General features: G+C 39.3%; 2 protein-coding genes across 5 annotated transcripts; one reads left to right on the forward strand and one right to left on the reverse strand.

The window, feature by feature from the left end:
- The first annotated feature begins 7825 nt into the window (after nucleotides 1-7825).
- LOC103403887 (SAC3 family protein B-like) lies at nucleotides 7826-18472 on the forward strand. 3 transcript variants are annotated; one of them, XM_029096068.2, is made up of 19 exons: nucleotides 7826-8087; nucleotides 8531-8614; nucleotides 8877-8975; nucleotides 9251-9349; nucleotides 9916-10149; nucleotides 10537-10614; nucleotides 10820-10897; nucleotides 11336-11503; nucleotides 11931-12161; nucleotides 12248-12504; nucleotides 12759-12859; nucleotides 12976-13191; nucleotides 13609-13836; nucleotides 13914-14005; nucleotides 14082-14175; nucleotides 14961-15053; nucleotides 15157-16010; nucleotides 16095-16209; nucleotides 16619-18472. In XM_029096068.2, exons 1-19 carry the CDS (start codon nucleotides 7936-7938, stop codon nucleotides 18404-18406), a joined length of 5061 nt encoding a protein of 1686 aa, XP_028951901.2. In that variant the 5' UTR covers nucleotides 7826-7935; the 3' UTR covers nucleotides 18407-18472. The 3 variants fall into 3 exon arrangements, with proteins under 3 accessions (XP_028951901.2, XP_070671462.1, XP_028951902.2); XM_070815361.1 differs by lacking the exon at nucleotides 11336-11503; XM_029096069.2 differs by lacking the exon at nucleotides 8531-8614.
- An 857-nt stretch (nucleotides 18473-19329) lies between these two features.
- Nucleotides 19330-23423, reverse strand: LOC103403816 (probable protein phosphatase 2C 35). Of its 2 annotated transcripts, none has more exons than XM_008342663.4 (5): nucleotides 21747-23423; nucleotides 20769-20900; nucleotides 20072-20289; nucleotides 19929-19989; nucleotides 19330-19789 (listed from the first exon to the last, which is right to left on the reverse strand). In XM_008342663.4, exons 1-4 carry the CDS (start codon nucleotides 22662-22664, stop codon nucleotides 19983-19985), a joined length of 1275 nt encoding a protein of 424 aa, XP_008340885.3. In that variant the 5' UTR covers nucleotides 22665-23423; the 3' UTR covers nucleotides 19330-19789; nucleotides 19929-19982. The 2 variants fall into 2 exon arrangements, with proteins under 2 accessions (XP_008340885.3, XP_017179278.3); XM_017323789.3 differs by having other exon boundaries at nucleotides 20072-20539; nucleotides 21747-23404.
- Between the last annotated feature and the right edge of the window lie 1151 nt (nucleotides 23424-24574).

The following is a 24574-nucleotide window of genomic DNA, read 5'->3' on the forward strand; positions in this document are numbered from 1 at the left end:
TCAGCAACATTGGCTTCAAAACTTTCTTTTCCTTTGGTCTTCAACCTAGGACAATCTTTCTTCCAATGACCCTTATTATGACAAAATGCACATTCATCCCTTTCCAAGGTTTTTCTACCTTTAGAGTTTCCTTTAGGTCGAGAGTGTGATTTTTTCATACTAGAAGAGGACCTCTTCTCCGATGATCTACCTCTAACAAATAAAGCTTCAGAGGTACTATCATGATTTTTATCTCTATGCCTCATTTCATAATTCATCAAGGCATTTGACACATCTTCAAATTTCACAGTTTCTTTACCATGCATAATAGTGGTAACAAAATGCTCATAAGAGTCCGGCAAGGAATTCAACAATATTAATGCCTTATCTTCATCCTTAATATCCTCATCTAAATTTAACAAGTCAGCAATCAACTTATTAAATGCATCAAGGTGTCTAATCATTTTTGTACCTTCTTTGTATTGGAAGCGGTAGAGCTTTTTCTTCAAGTGTAACCGGTTCTCTACACTCTTCGTCCTATACTTGTCTTCCAATTTTTTCCACAACACACTTGCTAATGTATCCCGCATCACAAAATACTTCTGAGTTTTTGCAAGGCACAACCGAATTGAAGAGTAAGCCCACAAATTTAATTTCTCCCATTCCGGCTTCGACATAGCTTCCGGTTTCTTTCCCAAAGCGGCAAGTAGATCTTGTTGAGCCAACACATCTTTGACCTCACATTGCCACATCCTGAAGTTGTTTGTGCCATCAAACTTTTCCACTTCGAACTTTGCATTTTGCACCATAGTTCTTGCAAACCTGGAGATGCTTCCAAAAGATTCTCATCTTGCCCGTTTAACATCTTTGGTAACTAGACAGTACCCAAGAGCAACCAGTGCTCTGATACCAATTGTTGTGCTAGGATAACACCAAAACCAATTGGAACCAACTCAAGCTAACCCACAGGAAATATATCAAATGGAATGCAAGAACAAAATATAAAAGACACCAAAATTTTAACGAGGTTCCTCAACAGTCAGTGTAACTGGAGTACGTCCTCGAAGCAGTAGGAGCTCACCCAATAATCCACTATCAACCAAATGGGAGCTTACAAAGTGTTGACAAGCTCACAACCCAAGCCCCAATACAACCAATAACTCTCACACACCAAAGAAACAAATAGAGAGAAATATAATGAATAATTTCCTCTTTATACGAAGCTCAAAGCTAATACACAAATACAACTTTGATTGAGTGAGTACTAACAAAGAAAGAAAATCACCTTCCTTTCTTTTCTTCAAATGGGGGCTGCGGCACCTCTTTTCTGCTGTGTGTTTGCCCTCTGATTTTTTGCTCATTGTTTTTCTGCTCACTTAAACAAAAGGGCAGCAGCTACCCTAATTCATAACCTAGTCATTCCCATGGCTTTTCACATGGGCCAAATAAAAAAAGGACTTTAGACAAGGTGCATTTTTTTCTCCCCAAAACAAGGAAAGGACACAATGATGTTGTCCACCTTTTCTTTTCTTTTATTTAATCAAAAGTTGGCCACTTGGCCACTAATTCAACAGTCTTTGCATACAATTTGTGTTTATGTGTCATCACTACTACGATTAAAGATAGATGCAGTGAGCGCACAAGTCAATCTTGCCACCTTCCATCCCAAACGATCCTTGTTCATTCAGATTGTGGTCCCGAATATCCAAAAATAATCCTAGCGTGCATTCGGGACCAAATTTGGTTCGTTGCCTGAGGAGATTCTTCCACTCCTTAGGCGCGCACATATTAGGGTTGAACGTGGTGAGTCTTATTTTACGTGGGATTTAAGTTTCCGAACCTCCAGTGCACTGGCAGCGATATCCATGGGCATGGCTAGGGTTGCATTTGATGGGGCTGAGGAACTCAAAAGGCGTAAAGAAACCGTTTGATGGAATCCATAAGAGTACTTATAAATTCATAATTAGGAACTTAAGACATTAATCAAAAGTTTTAACAAAACAAAGTCATCATCTGCGGTTTGTTCTACAGAAGCGTAGTTATTAAGGTTTAGGAACTTAGACATCCAAGTAGCTTTGGCATTCCGTTCCTCCTGAAACCTTTCTATGCAAAAGTAATTGTAGAATTCTTAGCAGGAACTTGCGTCGAAGCATTCTTGACACATCGGGAATCCCATACCTCTGAAAACATAACCCAAGTTCCCACCGCAGGCAGTGCATGAAGTACCCGTCGAGTGAAATCCAGCTGAAAAGAAAGAACATTAATTGTTCAACAAAAGGAGAGATAATCAACAACCATCAGACAAAATCAAAGAAAGACTAAATGGATAGACATATGAACTATGAAAACTAATGGAGGAATTTAAGGACTTGAAGAGTGGCACCCTAGAACAAGCACCATGGTATCACCCGTCAGCAAACAGCTTTGTTTTGGGTTTCTTAATGCCTCGAACCCTGCATATCACATGGTAAGCATACAAAAACAAAAGTTGCAGCAGAGAGACGTGACTAAATTTAGGCATAAATATGTCAGGAGACAGGAAATATAGTTTTAGTACCACTTCACCTCCTCTCCTAGGTCGTAGAGTGAAACAAACGATGGACTGTAAGAAATTGCATCACGTGTCCTCTCGTCAGTCAGAGTAATTTCAATTTCCCTGAAACTCTTTGTTTCTTGATTATAACAAACTACACCGTCATTGTACATAAAGATATCCCCAAACACTGCGATAGTCTCTAAAAACATTGCAACAATATCTAAGGCCCCATAATACCCTGGCAGTGTCTGTGACGAGAACAATTTTGGTCCAAGACTCCTGGACACCATAATCCTTCATAATCCACATGTCAACTTTGCAAATATGATAATGAGGCGTACAAAAAAGAAGACAACCTCCTATCACTCCCAACTTCAAATCGTGTACTGGCGATGACTTAAACTCTTACTCTTGGGAGGGGTATTGGTCGAAATTGTTCTATTTCAAAGTTAAAAGAATAAACAGGTAATTCTGCACTATTGGAAATCCAATGAAGAGCTCCATGCAGAAAACAATCGCCTTGCAAATTAACATGAATGTTTTGTTCAAGAGCAGAAGCCAATCCAATGCTTCTCCATGCTCCTATACCGATGGTGTATATCTCTGACACTAAGTTCTGATTTTTTATACTAGAAGTTCGCAAAACCTTGTATTCATTAGTCGTGGCGCTATAACCAATCCCTGAAAAAATTCTCCACCAATTTTGAGAATGCCAATTGGTCGGGGGAAGTGTGATGTACTCACCCAAGATTGGATTGCACACATAGAAGGTGTCATCTTTGTCCATTATTCAAGACAAACAAAGTAACCCATTGTACGAGTTTATCAAATGAAAATTGTCAATAGGTAGATTATTTTTGGTAGTAAACTGCGTGCTCTGGACCTGGAAATCGGAACCGCAGGCCGACTCTTGTAGCTTGGTGAACTGAAGTTTCAATGAATCCTCCACGTGGTACCGTGTTCCCCTGGGTTCGTTCTTGCTCAATATGCCAATGGGAAATGTTAAACGGTGTAGATGTGGAAATTCAGGGTCAGAAATATTATAAAGCCAATATGTGCAAACTCACCTGCAGCTGAAGAGGGCCTTGAGGAGACCCTCGAGAGAATGTCCATCACTAACTCCTTTGGAAGTTGTTCGAATCTACCGTCGCAAGGATGTAGATTAGGGTTTGTTGCCATTCTTCTCCTAATTGCTCTCTGCTATCTGCATTAGATAAGGGCTTTAAATAAGAATTCTGAAATCGCAATTTATATATATTTTTTTTTTGGGTGATCATTGGCTCATCCATGCATTGTTCAATGTAATACATTATTTCATTTTGTGATCATTTAATTTAACCAGCAAAAACATTGTTCAAATAAATAAAAGTCATGGTAACACAACACATTCATGCCAAGATTGCTTTTGGGGTTCTCTTGAAAGTCCGTTTTATGATGCTCTACCTCTATGTACTTTGAAATGTATCGATAATCATAAGCATGGTTTAATAACTGAATAATTTTCAAGTGGAACCGGCGTCGAAGCATTGTTGACATGCTGGGAATCCCTTGCCTCTGAAAAGATAGCCCAAGTCACCGCCGCATAGAGTGCACGCAGTCCCTATCCTCCACGAAACAACCATTGCTATCGGACAGATTCAAGAAAACGGCAACAAACAACCATTGCTATCGGACAGATTCAAGAAAACAGAAAGAAAAAAAAAACAAAAGAGGATTGGATTTAATAACCAACAAACCGGCACAAGAAAGAAAACAGATCGATATTTTGTGAACTATGACAACTCACAGAAACTGTAGAAATTGTGGCTCTAGGAAGATCATCTTTAAGAGTATGCAAGTCATGCCCCGAGTCAAGTTTTGTGGACTTGTGGGGCGGCATCCCAGAACCAGCACAGCCAGAACTCCCTTCAGCAGACGGTTTGTCGCATTTCCTAGCTCCTTGCACCCTGCATATCATATAGTAATTAAGCATGCCAAAATTAGTTGATATGATCGGTGACCAATGTCCCAGCCTCCTCCCGTATACATTACGAGTTCATGGATAACCAAAAAGAAGCTTGAACAAGATCATTTTTTCTTTAGAACACCACTGAAGAATGATCATTGCATTAGCAAGCACAAGACTTTGTAACCGTGCTCAATTTACAGATAAATCATATATATGCATTTAAGTTGTTAGGTGTCGTGTAGCTCATATGAAAGACTGAATGGGACTAATAACTACTGTTTTGTTCATAACATGCTAACCAGTGACATGAATCTGAAGAAAAAAAAACTTTAAAAAGTGGTTTGACTACTAGTATAGAACCGAAAAGGCGAAGACATGATCAAACAAACAAAACTTAAAGGCTCAAAACAAGAATTCTGTAGCAACTTTATTTTTGTTAAAAGTATACTCAGCTCTGAAATAACCAAACGAATTGAACAAACCACAGAATTAAGAAAAGTATGGGTCCTAGATCACGGTAGGAATAGTTCAAAATTTTCAATGCAGTTTTAGAGAATGGCAAATTTAATTAACAAAGTACTTTGATATGTTTGAAATATCAACTTCCACGAATGAGAAGCAAAACTGATAGTTGCGACAGAGAAATGTAGCAAAATTTTGGCAAGTACAAATCAGTATAATGTCAATACCTCTTGACCTCATCTGCCTTTGCAACATCGAAGCAGGGATTGTAACCAATAGGACGAAATTCTCGACTCTTAGTAAATTTAGTGTCTCTAAGACTCTTTCTTTTCTGATTATAACAAACCACAATCCAGTCGTTGTATGACTACAACATTATGATTTCCCCATTGCTCAAATACACCATTGGTTCATATAAATCACAGCTGAGTTCTCTATCATACAAGTTTTCGATAACAAGAGTTTTAGTCCAGGACTCTTGGACACCATAATTCTTCATAACCACATGTCAAATTTGCTAGAATCGTCCCCAAATACGCACAGAACGAGACAACCTTCGAGCACTCCCAGCTTCAAACAGTCTGAAAATTGCTTCTCTCTTGGTCCAAAGTAGCTGGGTGGGGGCAGGGGATGAAACTGTTCTCTTTCAAAGTAGAAAGAATTTATAAGCTCGGAAACATCACTAGATTCACTACCATGGGAAACCCAATGGAGAGCTCCACGAAGATAAGCATTGAATGGTAACTGACAATCAAGGCCCCCATAAGCATTTCCAATGCTTCTCCAAACTCCTGTACCAATGTTGTATATCTCCGCCTCATAGTTGTCGCTCATGACCGGTTTAAAACTTTGCACAACCTTATACTCATTGGTTCCGATGCTAAATCCAAGTCCAACAGAATTGTAACCTGGCCGACCTTCATCAGTACCTGGAATGGTAATGTACTCACCAATAATTGGATTGCACACGAAAATTGGGGGTGATAAATTCCAGGTCCAGACAAACAAAGAAAGTCATTGGACGAGTTTATTAGAGCGCAATTAGAAATGTGCAGGCTAGTCTTGGGGGTAAACCTCATTTTTTTCGTGTCGCCATTGCGAATGGGCAGATTCCTCAATGTGGATAATGTCGAGCCTCTTTGATATGTTTTTGGGGGGAAGTTCTTGATCAATACGCCAACGGGTGATCTCGAAACGCAGAGAAGGGAAAATTGAGGGTCGGAAATTAGCGAAAGCCATTTGCAAACACACCTGCAGTTGAAGAGGCTGTTGAAGGGGAGCCTTGAGAGGATTTCCATGATCAGAGCATTTGGAAGTTGGTGGAATTTGCAGGGGAGATTGGGTTGCCATTGTTGTACTTGTTGTTGGTGCTCGTTAGCGGTGATTGGTGGTGGGGGATTGGCTGCTCTTTTCCTTGGATTCGTAGGGTTTCCTGCATTTGCTCTCGGCATTTTGATTTCCTGGATGAAATGGGAGGGAAAACAAGTGTGGTGGTTTTATAGGTGAAGGATCCGAGTCGGGTTTGTGTATTTGGGCTAGTTCCTTCTTCCTATCGTGGGCCAGGTCACCTCTTGAACTAAGTTGCTAAAATTTTACAAATATCATCTACATCCATAAGTTTTCTCTGATGTTAGAAGATGTCCCAAATGCGAAGTATCTATATCTGGTTAAGTATACACTGATTCTACAAAAATGGACAAAGGAACATAGCTAGAGCATTGTGATCTCCGCTCAACACCTCATTTCTCACATTTGGATTAAATTGGAATATCTTTCAAGTGAAGAAAAAAGAAATGATTCTAGCTCTCCATATTACTTTTCACCAAAAAGGATATTATCTGATGTTTGAAAGGTGGCAATTTCTTATGTACAAATACAATCTGAGGGGATCGGTGTATATGTGCCTTTTATCCTCTTTTATGTAGCAAATTTCCGACACATACTTCGTTTTATTTTAAAAGGGTAAGTTTGAAACAACAAAAATCACATTAAAATTCACATATACTGAAGTAATTTTATCCATCGGCTTGTCAATTTTAGCTGAAACAACATAAACTGTTACAAAACCATCAGATCCGGGTATATTTGTGACTGAAATCTGTGTTACAAATAGTCATATGAACGTCTAATCAAGCACAATTAAAACTGTAGTCGACCGAAGATGATATATATAAGTAACAAGCAAATGGAGACGACCTTATGGCTCTTGTTCAAGTTAAGTTTTCTGGACTTGTGGGGTGGCATCCAAGAACCTGCACAATCACGAACCCCTTGCCCATTATATCTCATGTAATGTCTTTTATTTAAAGGTAAAGGAGTATTCGGGTTGGTGAGTTGAAGTGTTGGATTGTAATCAACGAAATGGGAGTTCCGACTGATGTTTATTGAGGTAATCAGATATAGAGCTCGTTTAGATGTGCTTTTAAAATGATTGAAAGTTCTTTTAGTGAAAATGTTTTTAGAACCATTCCTTAGTAAAAAAAATGCAAGTAAATTCTAGAAAAAACACTTAAAGTGCTTCCTGGAACCAAAAAAACATTTTCTCTAAAAATGATTCCAGTTATTTTAAAATCACATCCAAACGTGTCCATACTTAATTGTAGAATTGCGGCCGGCAAACGTGCTTTTTGTTTTTTGGAGTGGTGATATGGGGTTGCTCCAAAAGAATGAGGGACAAAGCTGGAATATTATTTTTATTTTTTTGGTCAAAACAAAGCTGGAATTTTCAAAAAAGTTTTGTAATGTGAGGTTTTTAATAAAATTGTGGGGTGTGTATAAAATAACCTTAATTTAAATGTGCACTTCCTCACTTATTTGGAGTGGTGATGTGATGCGGCCCAATAGTCACAAATGTGTCTGAGTCGGGCTTGGATCTGACCCATTAAGATTCGTCACTTCGCGTTTCAAGCTTTCGAAGCTCAAAACTTCCTGGCTTTCTCTGCGGCTTCAAAAGTTTGAAACAAAGGAAAGAGGGCAAACCATCAGCAAGAAGGCACACTCTGAACGCACAATGTACCCGGGATTTAGCAAGGCGTCAGGACCAACAGGACCGCCGGGATCGCGGCCACTATTCGGAAACTTCGGCAGCGGTCGGCCGCCATCGCCTTCTCCGCCGACCAACCCTCCTTTTTCCGACGCTGCTCCGCTGCGCTCTCCTTCCAGGTTCGCTCTCTCAATTTTTCTTAATTGCTCCTCACATGGGTTTCTTTTGGATAGTTGAAACTAATTCAAAGTATCATTCTTTTTTTATTTTTTTTATTTTGTGTTTTCTCCTCTCTAGGAATTTCAGATATTAAATTTCCCTTTTCTGGGTTTAAGCATATTACAGAAATTTGGATAAATGGGAAGAATTTTGTGCTCAATTATGTATGAGTGGAAGAATGTATTCGTGATCGAATTCGAATTCTTGGTTTTTTTTTAATCAAATTCTATAACAGTAGCTCATTGTCAGCTTTCTAAATCTGCATATCTTGTTTGGGTTTATGGGTCATATGCTAGTCTGGATTAATTTAATTAGCATTGTAAAAACCCGTGATTGAATTATAGCCATTGAGCATTTGGGTTCGGTTATGTATTAAAAACTTATTGGTTTTATTTGAGCATAGGGGGCCTGAAGCTCTAGGTCCTTTGGCCTTTGAAAGAGCTCGTTCTGCTGCGAGTCATCCTTACCCGTCTGAAGGAGTCCATAGGTAATGACAACACCAAGAACTGTAAACTTTTAAATTCCTTAAAAGTGTTTCAATTGGTGTTATATGATTTCTGTCTTTGTTTTCAGTCCCAATGTGATCACAAAATTATTTGGTGTATGTTTAATGTATATGTCATAGAAAAATATGGTGCTGTGATATATCATTGATGTATGAGTGTGCTGAGTCCCGCATAAAAACCTGTGATTGAATGGTCATCGAGTATTTGGCTTTGGTAAAAACTTATTGGTGTTTATGAACATAGGGGGCCTGAAGCTCCAGGGCAGCTGTATTCTCCTCCTTTAGGCTTTGGAAGAGTTCGTCCTGCTGCGAGTCAACCTTACCCTTCTGCAGGAGTCCATAGGTAAGGACAACCCTCGTAAATTAAACATCTAAATTCATTATTATGTGTTTCACCTAGTGTTTTATGTTTTTTTTCCGTGTGTATCTGTCTCAATGCGATCACACTCTTGTGGCACATGTTTAATTTATGACACGTCAGAGAAGAATATAGTGCTGTGATATATTATTGATGCATGAATGTGCCTGAGTTATGCATAAACACCTGTGATTTAATAGCCATTGAGCATTTGGGTTTCGTTATGTATTAAAAATTTATTGATTTTTATTTCAACATAGGGGGCCTGAAGCTCCAGGGCAGCTGCATTCACCTCATTTGGCCTTTGAAAGAGCTCGTCCTGCTGCAAGTCATTCTTACCCATCTGCAGGAGTCCATAGGTACGACAACCCCTGTAATTGTACATTCAGTATTATGTGTTTAAGATGATTTGAGAAAACCGATTACATTTAGCATCTCTTCTACCCCTTGCTGAGTAATTTTGGCATGTGGTCTTGGAGAACTGAGCGCTTGAGGCTTGTCCGCAATTTATATTTGTGGTCAATGTGAAAAGACAAACCCCAACCTATAAGTTTATTGTGGCTTTAAACTAAGGAGCTGGATATATGTGTTGCACGTTTTGACTATAACAGTGTACAAAATATTAATTTTCTTTCTTCGTTTCTTCTGAAAGATATACTATTGGTTGTTTAGATATTTTTAACTTTATCAAACCAGCATCCTCTGTATATTATGGTCGTTGTGTATACTTTTCTGTTAAATGTACAGACCTTTATGTTTAGCAGTAGCAACATTGATTCTGTGCTTTGCATTTTGATGCATGCATTTGTTTGCATGTAAGTCATTTCTGTTTAATGTGACCCTTGTGTTTTATTTTGATTGGTCACTGATCCTTTTAAATCATAAATGTGATAACTCATACTGATAGCTATTCTTTTGCATCCAGGTCCACAGATTCTCATCCTACTTGGGATGGTGGGCAGAGATCCTCCTTTAAGAATTATGATACCCAGGCTCATCAAAGGACATCTGCCGTCACATCATTTGTTGTTTCTCGTAATTCTGGAACTAGTGTTACTGCCAAGGTGTCCAGATTCCAAGACACTGAAGAGATCAGATCGCCTCCCTTTCTGTCTAAAGATGTCAATTTCAGAAATTCCACTCAAGGTGTCCCTAGAAGGTTAAGTGCTTTCTTTCTTGTTAGTTTTGTCATTTTGTTCTCTGTATTTGATGTTGATGAGTTTGCACTTATTTACATCATTAATTGCATTATGTCAACCTAGTGATCTAGCTGTCGGAAGTGTGCTTATTTTTCTGTGCGTAAAACTGTATCATATGACCGCAACCTTTAATTTGGGTCAGTGTATCAACTTTAGTGCTATGATCTATGCTTGTTGTATTGATTCATAATGAGATTAATATGTTTTCTTTACTTTTTCGACTTGAGGTTGAATAGTTTCCATGAGGATATGTTCCTTGAAAGATTGCTTTGGTTTTTGGCCTTATTAGTTCTGCTTTAATTTGCTTAATCCTATAGTCACTAAGATTTGCATGTAACTATGTGCAGTCACTTAGTTACTCCGAGAATACGATCGCCTCCCTTGGTCTCTTATGAGGATTTGCATCCTTCTGTTGGAGTTGAAGAGTAAGTTCTGAGTTCAACTTTTTGTGCGTGCGTGTTTGAGTGTGAAGTGATTCGGTGACATTTAAACTGTTAACCTTTTGTTTGAGGTTGAAAAGTTTCCATGAGGATACGCTTCTTGAAAGACTGCTTTGATTTTTGGCCTTATTAGTTGTGGTTAATTTACTTAATCCTATGGCCACTTAGATTTGCTTGTAAATATATGCAGTCGCTTAGTTTCTCCAAGAATACGATCGCCTCCCTTGGTCTCTTATGAGGATTTGCATCCTGCTGTTGGAATTGAAGAGTAAGTTCTAACTTCAACTCTTTGTGTGTGCTTGTTTGAGTGTGAGATGATTCGGTGACAATTAAACTGTTAACGTTCTGATGAAAACCATCTTTTGTACGCTATCATAACACTGTCATGTACAGTACTTGGGAAACTATGTTTTGGGCTAGCACGTAATAGTTCAGCTACATTATCTCCAAAAATACTGGTCCCTTTATGTTTGCTTGTCTGCTCATTGCTATGGGATCAACATAGAAAATTAAAGTATTTTCCCCGTGAACATATTTATTTTCTTATATAGGTACATGCTTCATTTTTTATTAAAGATGATATGCATGGTTTCCTTTTGTGTGTTGCTTTTACACATGGCTTTAATCTGTAAGATAACTTATTCTATCCCACAGTTTTTTTTCTCGTAGTGATCTCTCTTTGAACAGGCTGTTGTTTTGTATATAGGCATGCACTTCCCTCTTCTGAAGTGGATAGTCGTCGGGAGTTACTTGATCATACTGAATTGCGGGCTCCTCAAGAACCTTCTCTAGTATCACCTTTTGATGGGTCTTATGGTACTGGTAGAAATTTTCCTCTGAAACATGACAATGGTCAAGTCCCGAAAAGAACAAGGTTCCCACTTTTACTATGTATGACTAATGAAGTTGTCCAATAAAATTCACATTTTCCTCGAGATTAAATTAACATATATTAGTAGACAATTAAAATTTTTGAGATTTGTGAAGACAATTGGGATTTACTATCTGTAGTCTGGGCATACAAAAATGATTAAGATTCATGTGCAATGCATAAGGAGAGAAATAGAGGAGTTCTTATTTTCTTCTTCTATATAAATGGGACAGTTTCATTGTAAAGTTTATCCAAGTGGCTGTTTACTGTAAAGTGAAAGTGGATCTTTACGTTTGGAAAAAGAAAAGTTCAATGGAATTTGTCCACTTAAATCTGTTATTCTTAATGGCATTTTTATGGCATATGGCCGTTTGCATCCCCAGAAACAAGGTGGGAATATTCTGAGTGAATCTCATATGACCTTTTCTAGGCCTTCTGTATCTCCTGTTGGGTTCAATAGTAGATCAAATACCAGTTTTAGTACTCCTGATTCTCGGGTACACAAAAAGCCTTTGCAATCTGCAAGCAATACTATTTCTGAAGCTGCTGCAAGAAATTTGACCAGCGTCCCGGTGGCCAAAAGAACAAGGTCACCTCCTTTACTTCCCGAGGATCAAGTGTTTCACGGAAACTCTTATGCCACTCAAGATGGTACTGAACGGTAAAATTTTAGGTGTGTTGGTTTTTTTCTACATGCTTACTCAAGCTTGAGGTTTACTAAAGTATTTTTCCTGATGTCATTTGCAGAGAAATGCAAGCCAAAGCTAAGCGGTTAGCCCGGTTCAAGGTTGAATTAAGTAAAACTCCACAAAACAATCCTGATATTGTAGAGCCAGGGGTTTCTGCAAATCGACATGAGCAATCTAATGTTGAGAGGAACAAATTAGCTGCATATAAATCTACCGAACTGGCTACGGATGGTACTGATGGCAATGCTTTACCTGAAATTGAAGGCGTGGAGTCGTCTGGTATCATTATTGGGTTGTGCCCGGATATGTGTCCTGGTATGCCTCTCAACCATGATACACACTTATCTATGGCTCCTTATGCCTCAAGCATGACCACTTGATAAAATGTGGAGGAAAGTAGGACAGATGGCCGATAGTATTGACTGAAATATCGAGGGTCCGTAAATGAGGAAATATCAATGAAAGATTAATGCTCCACTTTTAGTAATTTATCTGTTGCTTTCTTTTGTGCTAGAAGAGTATGAGACATTCAGTCCTTTAATCTAACTAAGTTTTCCTTAATATTTCAGAGTCAGAAAGGGCAGAACGAGAAAGGAAAGGGGATCTTGATCAATATGAGCGCTTGGATGGGGATAGAAATCAAACCAGCATGTCCCTTGCTGTTAAAAAGGTATTCTGTGTGCTATCCCCTCACCCCCCACCCACACGTGCCCCTGCCCCCTCTTCAGGAAATTACTTCATTAATAAGATGAAGCATGATGGATGTTCAATGTCATTTGTATGCAGTATAACAGAACAGCTGAGCGAGATGCAAACCTGATACGACCAATGCCGATCCTGCAGAGGACAATTGATTATTTGCTCAATTTGCTTGATGAGCCATACAATGATAGGTTTCTTAGCACATACAACTTCCTATGGGATCGAATGCGAGCAATTCGAATGGACTTGAGAATGCAGCACATTTTTAACCAAGAGGCTATTACTATGCTGGAGCAAATGGTGAGTCATCTCCTCTATACTTTTCTTCCTGTTTGCTGATATGCTATTTGTTTAACATAACTCGTAATTATCAACTTTAACTGTGAAGAAAATGTGCGGACATGTTTTTATTATGAAAGGAGTGAGGATGATGGGATAGCAAAATTCTCTTATTCTTATGGGCTCTTCCTCATAGTTTTCTGAGGTCCTTTTCATCATCTAGTTTCAAGCTGTATAAAAAAGACTGGTTAAATTATTCTTATGTGCTCATGTTTTTTTTTCTCTTTGTTTTGAACTTATGATAAGTAACTCGGAAACTCCTCTTTACCTTTATATGTATTTCACATATACACTATCTCAGCATTTTTTTCTTCTTCAAGGATATGCATCTGGTTGGTGATAAGTACAAAGCACTGATTGTTATGCATTGAGTTTCAGATAAGACTTCACATAATTGTCATGCATGAATTATGTGAATACTCAAGAGGAGAGGGCTTTTCTGAGGGATTTGATGCACACCTCAATATTGAACAGATGAATAAAACATCTGTTGAATTGTTCCAATTGTATGATGATCACAGAAAGAAAGGAATAAACATTCCTACGGAAAAAGAGTTTCGAGGTTACTATGCCCTTCTCAAGCTGGACAAGCATCCTGGGTACATGGTAAGGTCTCCTGCAGTAGTCACTCTGTTGTACTCGGTTCATTTTGTTGGTGTCTAAAGTGTCGGGATTCCTGCTAGGTTGAACCTGCAGAGCTCTCACTTGATCTTGCAAAGATGACTCCAGAAATAAGACAAACTTCAGAGGTGCTATTTGCGCGTGATGTAGCCAGGTAATCATTTCCTTCAAATGGATTTTCTGATTTTGGTGTAAACTGAATTTTAATATAAATTGATTTCCTCTTGCAGAGCTTGCAGAACTGGTAATTTTATAGCTTTCTTTCGACTTGCGAGGAAAGCAAGTTACCTCCAAGCTTGCCTAATGCATGCACACTTCTCAAAGGTATGATTAAATTTCTTAGTTTGTGGTATTGCTTCAAAATGGGGATCTTTGACCCCACAAAGAATAAATAAGACTGCTCTATCTACCAGAGAAGCATTCAGTTGCTAAGGTTGCAAGTACTGTAAAATGCAGTATGTGCTGTGATTTTAGAAACTTGCTGAGCTAGATAGACGGAAACATTTTAAAGATTTTGTATTTTCCCTTCCAGCTGTATCAATCACATATTTATGTTCATCTGTGACATTCAGGGGAAATGTTGTGAGCATTAGTTTGAACAATGTGTCATCAAGAGTGTAGGCTTAAAAGAATTTGAAGTCTCCATTATTCTTATGCTATTGTAGAGTTTTACTTTTCTGCTGCTAAATATAGATTATTTTTAGAATAAGGTATACCTAGGGTTTTCTAAGTGGTTTCTTCGAGCTTAAGCGTTTAAGATTTTTGCTTGGTAGCTTTTCTTATGTAAAGAAGGGAAGAAGTTGCAAATCAATCTCATTGTACGCAGATGAAAATCTTTTGTGAATAGAAGACTTAGAAGTTTAGGTTGAACTTGATTAAAGCATGGTTACTGTGTTTTCTTCTCTCTTCCTCCTTCACAGCACTGCTTTGCACTGTCTAGGGCCTAGGCTCTAATGATATTCATACGTAAGACCCAAGGCAGTAAGATTCGGCCATAGGGTCTCTTGTAACACCATAATAAACCGCTAATCTTCAGCTTGTGTATTTTACGTGTTGCTGCTGATGTTAGATTTGTACCTATAACTAACATTCTTTGCTGTTTTGACCAGTTACGAACGCAGGCACTTGCTTCTATACATGCAGGTCTCCAGAATAACCAAGGTCTCCCTATTGCAGATGCTGCCAAGTGGCTGGCAATGGAGGTATGTATTCTTTGGTTTGATGACAATTCCATTTTGGCACCCTGTGGGGAAGGGCGAAGTATTTTTACTTATCTTATGCTTCTTCTTTGATGGTTGAAATTAGGAAGATGAAATTGAAAGCCTTTCAGAGTATCACGGGTTTGCAATAAAGTCATTCCAAGAGCCATATATTGTGAAGGAAGGCCCATTTCTCAATGGTGATGAGGATTATCCTACCAAGTGTTCTAAACTGGTCGATATGAAAAAGTCAAGAAGGATAGTCGAGGATGTTTTGGGTTCTAGTCAAGTCATATCCTTGTCTTCTGAAGCAACAAAAGAAATTCTGATGACTAAGACAAAGAAGCCTGAACCAAAAAATATTTCATATGCTGAAAAGGAAAGTCCCGCTTGTCATGTCCCAGTCATTGAAGTAACAAAATCTGTTAGTGAAGTTGATGAAAAAAGGCCTAATTTTGAAGTTGTTTCATCCCCAAGAGATATCAGACAAAAGAAGCAAATGATTCAAGCACCAATTTTTTCATCTCCAGAAGATGTCAGACAAAAGCAGCAAATGATTCAAATACCAATTTTTCATCAATACAGTGAAGGTCCCCGTAGGGCATCTGCTGTGTCTCCTTCCCTGCGGGCTTTCTCATCATTTACACCCCAGCCTGATAAAGCTGATACCATGAAGAAGCCAAACTATGGTGCTCTTTTTAGTAACTCTCCAGAGGGACTCATGCATTCTGGAATGGAACAAATGCCATTGCAAATTGAGTCAAAAAAAGCTGTACAAGAGAGATCATCTGTTGGTACATATAGTTCCCGTTTGGAATATCCAGTTTTCCAAAATATGGTCACCGATAAGTTGGAAGACGAGGAACCTCCAGATCTCCATCAGGTAGATGAAAACAATGATGTTATGGAGAATTCTCAACAGGAAGAAATTGAGGAGGCAAAACTCAAATTGATACTAAGGTATTTAGCGTGTTGTACTTATTTGGCTGTATGTTAAGACATTGTTATCCAGTACCTTCATGTTCCCACTTTTTTCCTCATCAGATTATGGAAGCGACGTTCTCTGAAGCTAAGAGCACTGCGAGAGAAAAAGCAGTTAGCAGCAAATGCTGCATTGAATTCTTTATCATTGGGACCACCAATTCAACTCAAGACAGATGTAAGCTTTTTCAATATTTTGAAGCTAATATGCCCGTGTGCTTTATCGTGCCATTTTGTTTTTGTTTGTGCTTAGAAGATGATAGTTTAATCCTTCTTTGTGAGCTTAGGTCATTCAGATTTTAGAGATTTCCTTTCTTGTCTTGTTCATGCCGCTTGTGAAGCTGTAGTTGGGTGATTGTTGGTTCGAGTATGTTTCAATAGTTTCGTCAATGGAAGGATAACTAAAAATTTTGATTTTAGAGATTGTTTCTTTGTGTACTGCTGTCTTATTGGATTTCTTGTCCCATAATGTTCTTTTCTGACTTATTGAAGCATTGGTTCCTATAGGAGAATTGTTTTTACATCAGTTGGAACATAGTTTATTTGCTGAGAAGAAATCTAAGTGTTATTTTTGTTTCATTTTGTAGCAACCAAGCACTTCTGGCGAGTTTGACATTGATCTCGTTTTGAGGGAGAGATATAAAAAGCATGGTCAGTCATGGTCAAGACTTAATGTTTCAGATGTAATAGCGGATATACTAGGCAGAAGAAACCTGGATGCTAGATGCCTATGCTGGAAAACTGTTGTATGTTCTCAGATGAACAATCTAGAAGGTGATGAACTGGGGCAGAGGAGCCATGTCTCAGGAGCAGCCCCCTGGTTGCTTTCAAAGCTCATGCCTTCGGCAAATGATGTGGACGATGATGATGAGGATCTTGTAATTTCATCCCCTGGTGTCTCAATATGGAAGAAATGGGTTCGTGACCAATCTGGTTCAGATCTGAACTGCTGTTTGTCTGTGGTCAAGGATGCAAGTTCTGATAATCCAAGTGAAAGTGTATCCGGTGCAAGTGCTATTTTGTTTCTTACATCTGAAAGCATCCCTTGGAAATTGCAAAAAGTCCATCTTCATAACCTTCTGATGTCAATACCTTATGGTTCCTGCTTGCCCCTTCTGATCTTAAGTGGCTCATACAAGAAAAATGTTGATGACTCCACTATTGTTGATAATTTGGGTCTCCATGACTTGGATAAGTCAAGAATAAGCAGCTTTCATGTTGTTCCGCTTGTAGAAAACCAGCAAATGGGACAATGGGATGGGTTTTTCAGTGACAACCGACTTAGGGAAGGGCTACGATGGCTTGCAAGTGAATCGCCCCTTCAACCCATTCTTCATCATGTGAAAACACGCGAACTCATTCTGACCTACTTGAATTCTTCATTGGACCCACTAGACAAAATGAAAGATTATGAAGTAGGTCCAGACCACTGTATCCTTGCCTTCAATGAAGCCTTGGATTGGTCACAGAAGAAAATTGCTGCTGCTGTGGAATCAAATCCATCCAGTTGGCCTTGCCCTGAGATTGCTTTGCTGGAGGAGTTCAGTGATGAGTACAGGTTTGTCAAGTGGTGCCTGCCAATTGTAGGATGGAGCTTATCGGAAAAAGTTGAACCGCTAATGTCGGCTCTAGGGGATTGTAGACTTCCAACGTTTCCCGACAGTATTTCGTGGCTGCCCAGATGTAATGCAGGAAATGAGATTGAAAACCTGAGAGATGAACTTGAAAATGGCTTGATTGAATACCTGACGCATTCAAGTACGATGATGGGACCTGCACTTGCTATAAAAGAGGCACATGTTATGCTACAAAGAAGCTGCCGACTTGAGCGCCAGGACTCGTGCTGCTATATAGTTCCGAATTGGGTTATGATCTTCCGACGAATTTTCAACTGGCGGTTAATGGGTTTAGCCAATGGGGCCTTCTCTTCAGCCTATGTCTTGGAGAGTCCTCATCTTAACACAGTTTTTGGAAACCTGGGTAAGTTGGGGCTTGAAGATACCGGACCTTCGCCCTGTTACCTTAATCAGCCGACTCTGGATGAAGTCATCGAAGTTGGGTGCGGCCCTCTTTCATCCCATAGAGGGCGGCCCTTGCTAGAATCTGGTCCAGCGCTTCCTGAAACATCTCCTGATGGTGAAATCCACGAGACCCCGAATGCAAATGACTGGATGGAGGATGAACAAAGTTTAGCGCACGATGGTGAAGCGGAAATAGAAAACGTATCCCACGAAAACGGGAGGTTGGAGAATGCTGGCAGAGAAATGGTGGTGACTGGAGAAGTGACCAAGGGAGCTGAAAATTTAAGCATATTGCTAGAGCAGTGTAACATGTTACAGAATGTGATAGACGAGAAGCTGTCCATTTATTTCTAATTTTCTAACGATTTTTGTACGAATTTTCAAACGACTTGAGTTAATATACTTGAAATATAACCTTTAGATTTCCATCTTTCAACCACGGATGACTGTAGACCACATCCACCACGCGTGACACGGTCTCAGCCGTTGATGGTTTTGTACAACATAGCAGATCCGCTCTCATAAAAAGATTGCACCACGATTTGATTTGATGCACGACTGATGCTAGCATCTCTTTTGCTTTCTTGGTTTACATTCATCGAATCTACAAGGACACAAACGGCATGCTTGCACCTAAACTTCAATCTTTTTCTACCTTTGGCCGCGGGTTCCCAAAAAAAGAAGGTGCTCTGCGTTGAACAGCACCATGATGGAGCACTTGTTTTCCAGTAATTGGCTGGCAATGTTTTCACTACACTTATAAACAAAGTAGTCGTGATTTTTTAGTATGCCCCGGTGTATCTTATATATTACTGCGTCTAGCTGTTAGTGCCCTGATAAAAAAAATCAATAACCAATATCTATGTCCAAAAAACCCGATCTATAAGATACACCAGAGCATATTATAATTTTCGCAAAGTAGGCCACTCTTGCACTGAAGGTTCGGTCACTTGATGGGGAAATAAACAACATGAAAGACCCCACATTCAAAACAATCTCATACCTTCATCACATTATTGAATCCAATACCCAACATTATTGCTCAAAAAATCATCATCCAAATAACATCACACGTCTTCTCATCTTTAACAAAATTAAACAAGATTCGAATATAAAACGCTATAATAGGAAGAGTAGGATTCTCTTTCCTTCCATTTCCTCCTATTTTAAACGGTTATGATTGAATCACGTCAACACCTTATATTGATTTTTTACAGAGAAAAAAAGTAACTGTGAGGGGAAGGCAGGGGAGGGAATAGATGGGGAGAGAATCAGCATTATAGAAAACGCAATATATTGCTCACAAGTATGTCATGCCTGAATCAGTTAAGAATCGAATTCATATTACACAGAGAGAGAGAGAGAGAGAGAGAGAGAGAGAGAGAGAGAGGGAACGCACAATATGTTGTATCTACAAATCATCAGTTTTAGGATATGACGAATTACAACGGAAGCTAAAGATTTTACAAGAGTACGTGAAATGCTCGCCCTGAATTTCGTGTAAAGGAATCTCCTGTATGTACCTCCTACATCAAATCTCATTTCCTCCCTCTCTCTACATTCTTGGATTAGCTGAAGGAGAATATGTTCTCCAGGCGTATCATATAGGTCAGAAACCGTGTCATTAGTGAGATTAGCAACGAAACCTAGAGACTAGAGATTAGCGTTCAGGGGAACTTCTTCTATTTCCAGAACCAATACTTCTGCTAACAGCTGAATGCACCACTAACCCACATCCTGCAGACAGAAAATTTTGAGTCAGGTATTTGAACAAAGGCATTGGTTTACTCTCCAAAAAATAAGCTTGTTACGATCAACTTAATTGGGATTGTATCAGATATAAAAGGACCAAAGGGAACATCGTGTAAAGAAGTACCACTTGAGAAAAATAACAAGGGGGCGTGTGGCAGCTCCGTCAATTCCCTTCAGTTCAACCACTGCAGTCAATGGAGGCAACATAACTGGATAGTTGATAGCATAATAGTCACAAAATGATATACGACAGCTTAACAGACATACCAACTCAAAGATCTCTGACATGTAGGAGATGGAACAACAATAGCTGGGCTTCGACTCATCGAAAGCACAAGCTGACAAGACTGTACTTCTGAGGAATCACTTCTCACAGAGCGGTAAACTTCCGACCCAGTGGTAACAGATGACTCTGAAGTTTTTCTCACTCGTGTTGCTGGCCTATTATTGGCCCCACTTGCTTCATCTGTAGCACCACCAGCAGACTGTAGCACGCACAATATAAAGTTGGTAAACGAGCCAAGCAGTTGAAAGTGTACATCGGAAAACAATGCCCTCTATAGCTAATATCCGATTATGCATGTTTCATTTGCAATAGCAGCAATATGATAGGAGTGTAACATGATTGCTCATATTCCTCCATTCCTTCGTGTTATAGATAATACCATCAGGCTAGTTGTAAATTTAAATCCTCTTCTGGGCATGGGCATATGTTATCCAGTTTCGGAAGTCACCCTGCTAAATCGTATGATAATAAATTAACCGCTTAAAACATGCAACTTTTCTATAGAAACCAAACAGAAACAAGGTACAACCTAATTATGGAAGCCCTAGGGACAACATATCCCACACCCAAGAATCTTACAGCATACCACTATAATTACCGATGAGAGTTCATACAGAGCAGGGGAATCAGCCTAAAGAAAATGTAACAAAATTAAGAGAAGGTTTACACAATTCGTACATTGGACAAGCCTTTGATGTGAACAATGATTATTGTTATATCATCTGTCCGGTTTTCATGTTCCAACCATAATTTGTATGATTCTCCAGCAATGGCAGCACATGCATCTCGAGGATCTGGATATCTTGCCGCCTGTATAAAGAATGGTGTCCGAATATTTGTGAGCAGGAAGGATAGTAATAGAAATGTTAAAAATTAAAAAGAGAAAACCGTATGAGATTTTTATTCTTTTTCGTGTGGCATTGATGCTAAATAATTACATATTTACAGAAAACTCTGTAGCGATACAGGATGAAATCCACATATATGTATTGGTCAATTACACAGGCAGAAGATGATATATGGACACAAAAGGGCAGTACCTCAAATTCTAACTGCTTGCAAACTGTAAAAGATCAAAAGACTAGCAGTTCATAGATGCTAAAGAGGAAAAATACGCAAGCTAACTTCTTGTTTTGGAATATTCTTTGGTACAAATACAACAACGTGACATTAATGATTCTAAATAAGCAACCAATAGCGCTACCATTAGTTTATATTGAGATCAGACTCAACAACCATAATGGATATACCAATGACTAGAAAGTTTTATCAACATTCTTCTACAACAATATTTGAAATCAACTTATCAACGTATCTGGAACTCCAAATAACAACTTATTTTCTAATGGCAATACAAGTTTCTTCCGCACTTTTTGCTTTTATATGTCGGGATTTAAGAGCTAACAAATCCCAATTTATCATAAACCATATGAACACAAGAGCATACAAACAATCGTTCTCCTTGGTCATTGTACAACACACAAGATGATGAACTATCAGTGAGATAACAAAAGCGGCAAAAGATCAATGAATTAGCATAATGAGACAATCAAAATCAATGCATCAATGACAAAATCAGTTGAACATCAATTAAAAGGATAACAAATAATGGAAGTATAGCTTTATTGCAGTCTATAAATGGTCAAAGTGACATACCATATTAACCACAGCTTGGCTTGAGAGAAACTCGAAAACTCCGTCACTTGCAACAACAAAGAAGAGATGATTAGGTGTCAGCTTAACTATTGACACCTCTGGAGTAGCAACCACACCAATCGTCTCAGCTGTACTATCACCTACACTCCTTGTAAACGCAGTTCCAGGATACATCCCTGCTGGAACCCACAACCTTGGAGGATCACCACCTTCACTCTCTTCATCACCCCACGACTGGATATCTGGATCCTTCAGCCCTTCCACTTGATCAACACTCAGAACTCTGGCCCCACACAGCTTCACTCTCTCACATTCGTCTTTCCTAAACGGCGTTTGGTCAGAAGACAAGTCCTCTGCAATAATTCTATTACCATCTTTCACTGCAATTACTGCTCTCGAATCACCCACATTTGCGACATAAAGGGTATCCCCAATAACAAGCACAGTTATCGCCGTAGTACCACTCATAGTATCATCAATCTCATTATTATGCAACTCATAATTCGTCGTTAGAAAAGCAGAATTGTAAGCTTTCACAGGGTCAGCTGACAATGTGGGATCATTCGCTAATATCTCTACTAACCTGTCCTTAACAAAATTAGAACACTGGGTACCCAATTGGCCATGCCCATCAAACACACCAAAGAAATGGATATTTGGGTTACCTTGGACTTGCGTTCTAACACAGAAACTGTCCTGGTTTTCCTTATCCGGCGAGTCGGGATAGTAACCTCGCTGCGTTAACAAAGAGTACTCTAAACGATAGTCGTGTGAAGGAACAGGGACGAATTCCAATGACCTCTCTGAGAGTATGTTCTTCCTCTGAGCGCTGTACGGACCAGCATCTCTGAAGTCCCGTAGATCTCCATCGGAAGACTGGGGGTACCGACCGCAACACTTGCCATGGACACAACCCATGGCTTCTATAAGGGAAAGAATCGAGATGAACAGAGCCAAGAAATTCAATTCCAGGCCAATTGCAGCCCGTGTTTGAGAAAATGCCTGAAAGAAACCAAGCGCGATTAGCTTCCAAAACGCAATTCTTGGTGCGAATGGCGAAATGGGTAGCCTTGGGATTCGACATTGTGGAGCTTGATGTGGTGACTCTGAGCAGAGCTCATGATTCAGAACCAGAATTTAGGCACGATGAATAAAACCCTAAAAGCAAATGAACTGAGAAAATGGATCCCTGGGAGCAGTAACTACAGAGGATTAAGCTTCCCCAGATGATAATTTCAGGTGGGTTTTGTTTTCCACCCTGAAAGAAATGAACTTTCCGGGAAAATTCTCCTCAGAAGAGAAAAAAAATCCGCCACCCAGAAACGATGTTCAACACAAAACCACAGAGCAACGCAAGGGGAATAAAAAGTTAAAAAGGTGGAAACATTTTGGTGCTTCTGTGATCACACGCGCAACGGGGAATTGACACAGAAAACCGAGGACTTTGCAGTTTTTCAGATGGAAAAATACAAATTCTACTTTCTTTTCAGGGCGAAAGATCAGGGATCAAGAACTTAAGGATTCAAAAATGCGAAACCCTAAGAAAGGAAGAGTCCAAAGAAGATGGGGTCTTTCCGTGTCCCTGTGTCTCTCTGTGACTGAAAATGGTGACGAAATGGGGTTTCTTTCAAGAGAGAGAGGGAGGGCAATGATATTCCATGTGTGCATGGGTGGGTTGAGTGTGTTAAAGAAACCCATGTCCCAAGAAATCGACCAAACCGTGTAAAAGGTTCTGTCCTTTTCTGTAATTTAATTTCTAAATATATAAAAAAATTATTTATTACTACATTGTCAGAAAAAATTTGAGCTTGGTTCATCAACTTTGTACTGATTAGAGTTTTGATTATGAGAAATTTTAATGAGACTTTTTCAAAAGTAGGGTTCATTATATATTTTTGTCATCTCATATTTTTACCATAATGTTTTATAATATTTATACGGTAATTAAAGTTAAAATGTGAGATGGGAGAAAATCCATAAAAAAATCGCACTTTAAAACTCCCTTAACATTTCTCTTTGAATATTAAATCAAAATTGTTGTTTCACAATTACCTATGAGACAGATAAGGCAAGTCAAGACGACACCACACTCCGATACTTAGAAGTTTCGTGATTACGAGATCATTCTCCCACAATATTTCCTAATGTCATTTGTACTAAATCATTCACTTGTACTCACTAAAGGAGAGCTTGAACCTATGTACTTGTGTAAACCCTTCACAATTAATGAGAACTCTTCTATTCCGTGGACGTAGCCAATCTGGGTGAACCACGTACATCTTGTGTTTGCTTTCCTATCTCTATCCATTTATATACTTATCCACACTAATGACCGGAGCAATCTAGCGAAGATCACAAAAAGCGACCGTTTTCGCTACCTAGGATCTATCTTGCAAGAGAACGGAGAATTAGATGGAGATCTCAACCATAGAATACGAGCTGGATGGAAAGAGTGCATCCGGCGTGTTGTGTGACCGTCGTAGGCCACTGAAGCTCAAGGGAAAATTTTATAGGACGGCAATAAGGCCAGTGATGTTGTATGGCACAGAATGTTGGGTGGTGAAGCATCAACACGTACACAAAATGGGTGTAGCGGAGATGAGGATGCTTCGTGGGATGTGTGGGCACATGAGAAAGGATAAGATTGGGAATGAGGATATCCGAGGTAAAGTAGGAGTAGCCGAAATTGTAGGAAAGATGAGAGAAAATCGGCTCCGGTGATTTGGACATGTGCAAAGAAGGCCGTCTGACGCTCCGGTTCGAAGATGTGACTACGGGACAGAGGTTCAGGGCCGAAGGGGTAGAGGAAGACCTAGGAAAACTTTGGA

This window comes from Malus domestica, chromosome 16 (genome assembly GCF_042453785.1).
Source record: "Malus domestica chromosome 16, GDT2T_hap1".
NCBI classification, from domain to species: Eukaryota; Viridiplantae; Streptophyta; class Magnoliopsida; order Rosales; family Rosaceae; genus Malus; species Malus domestica.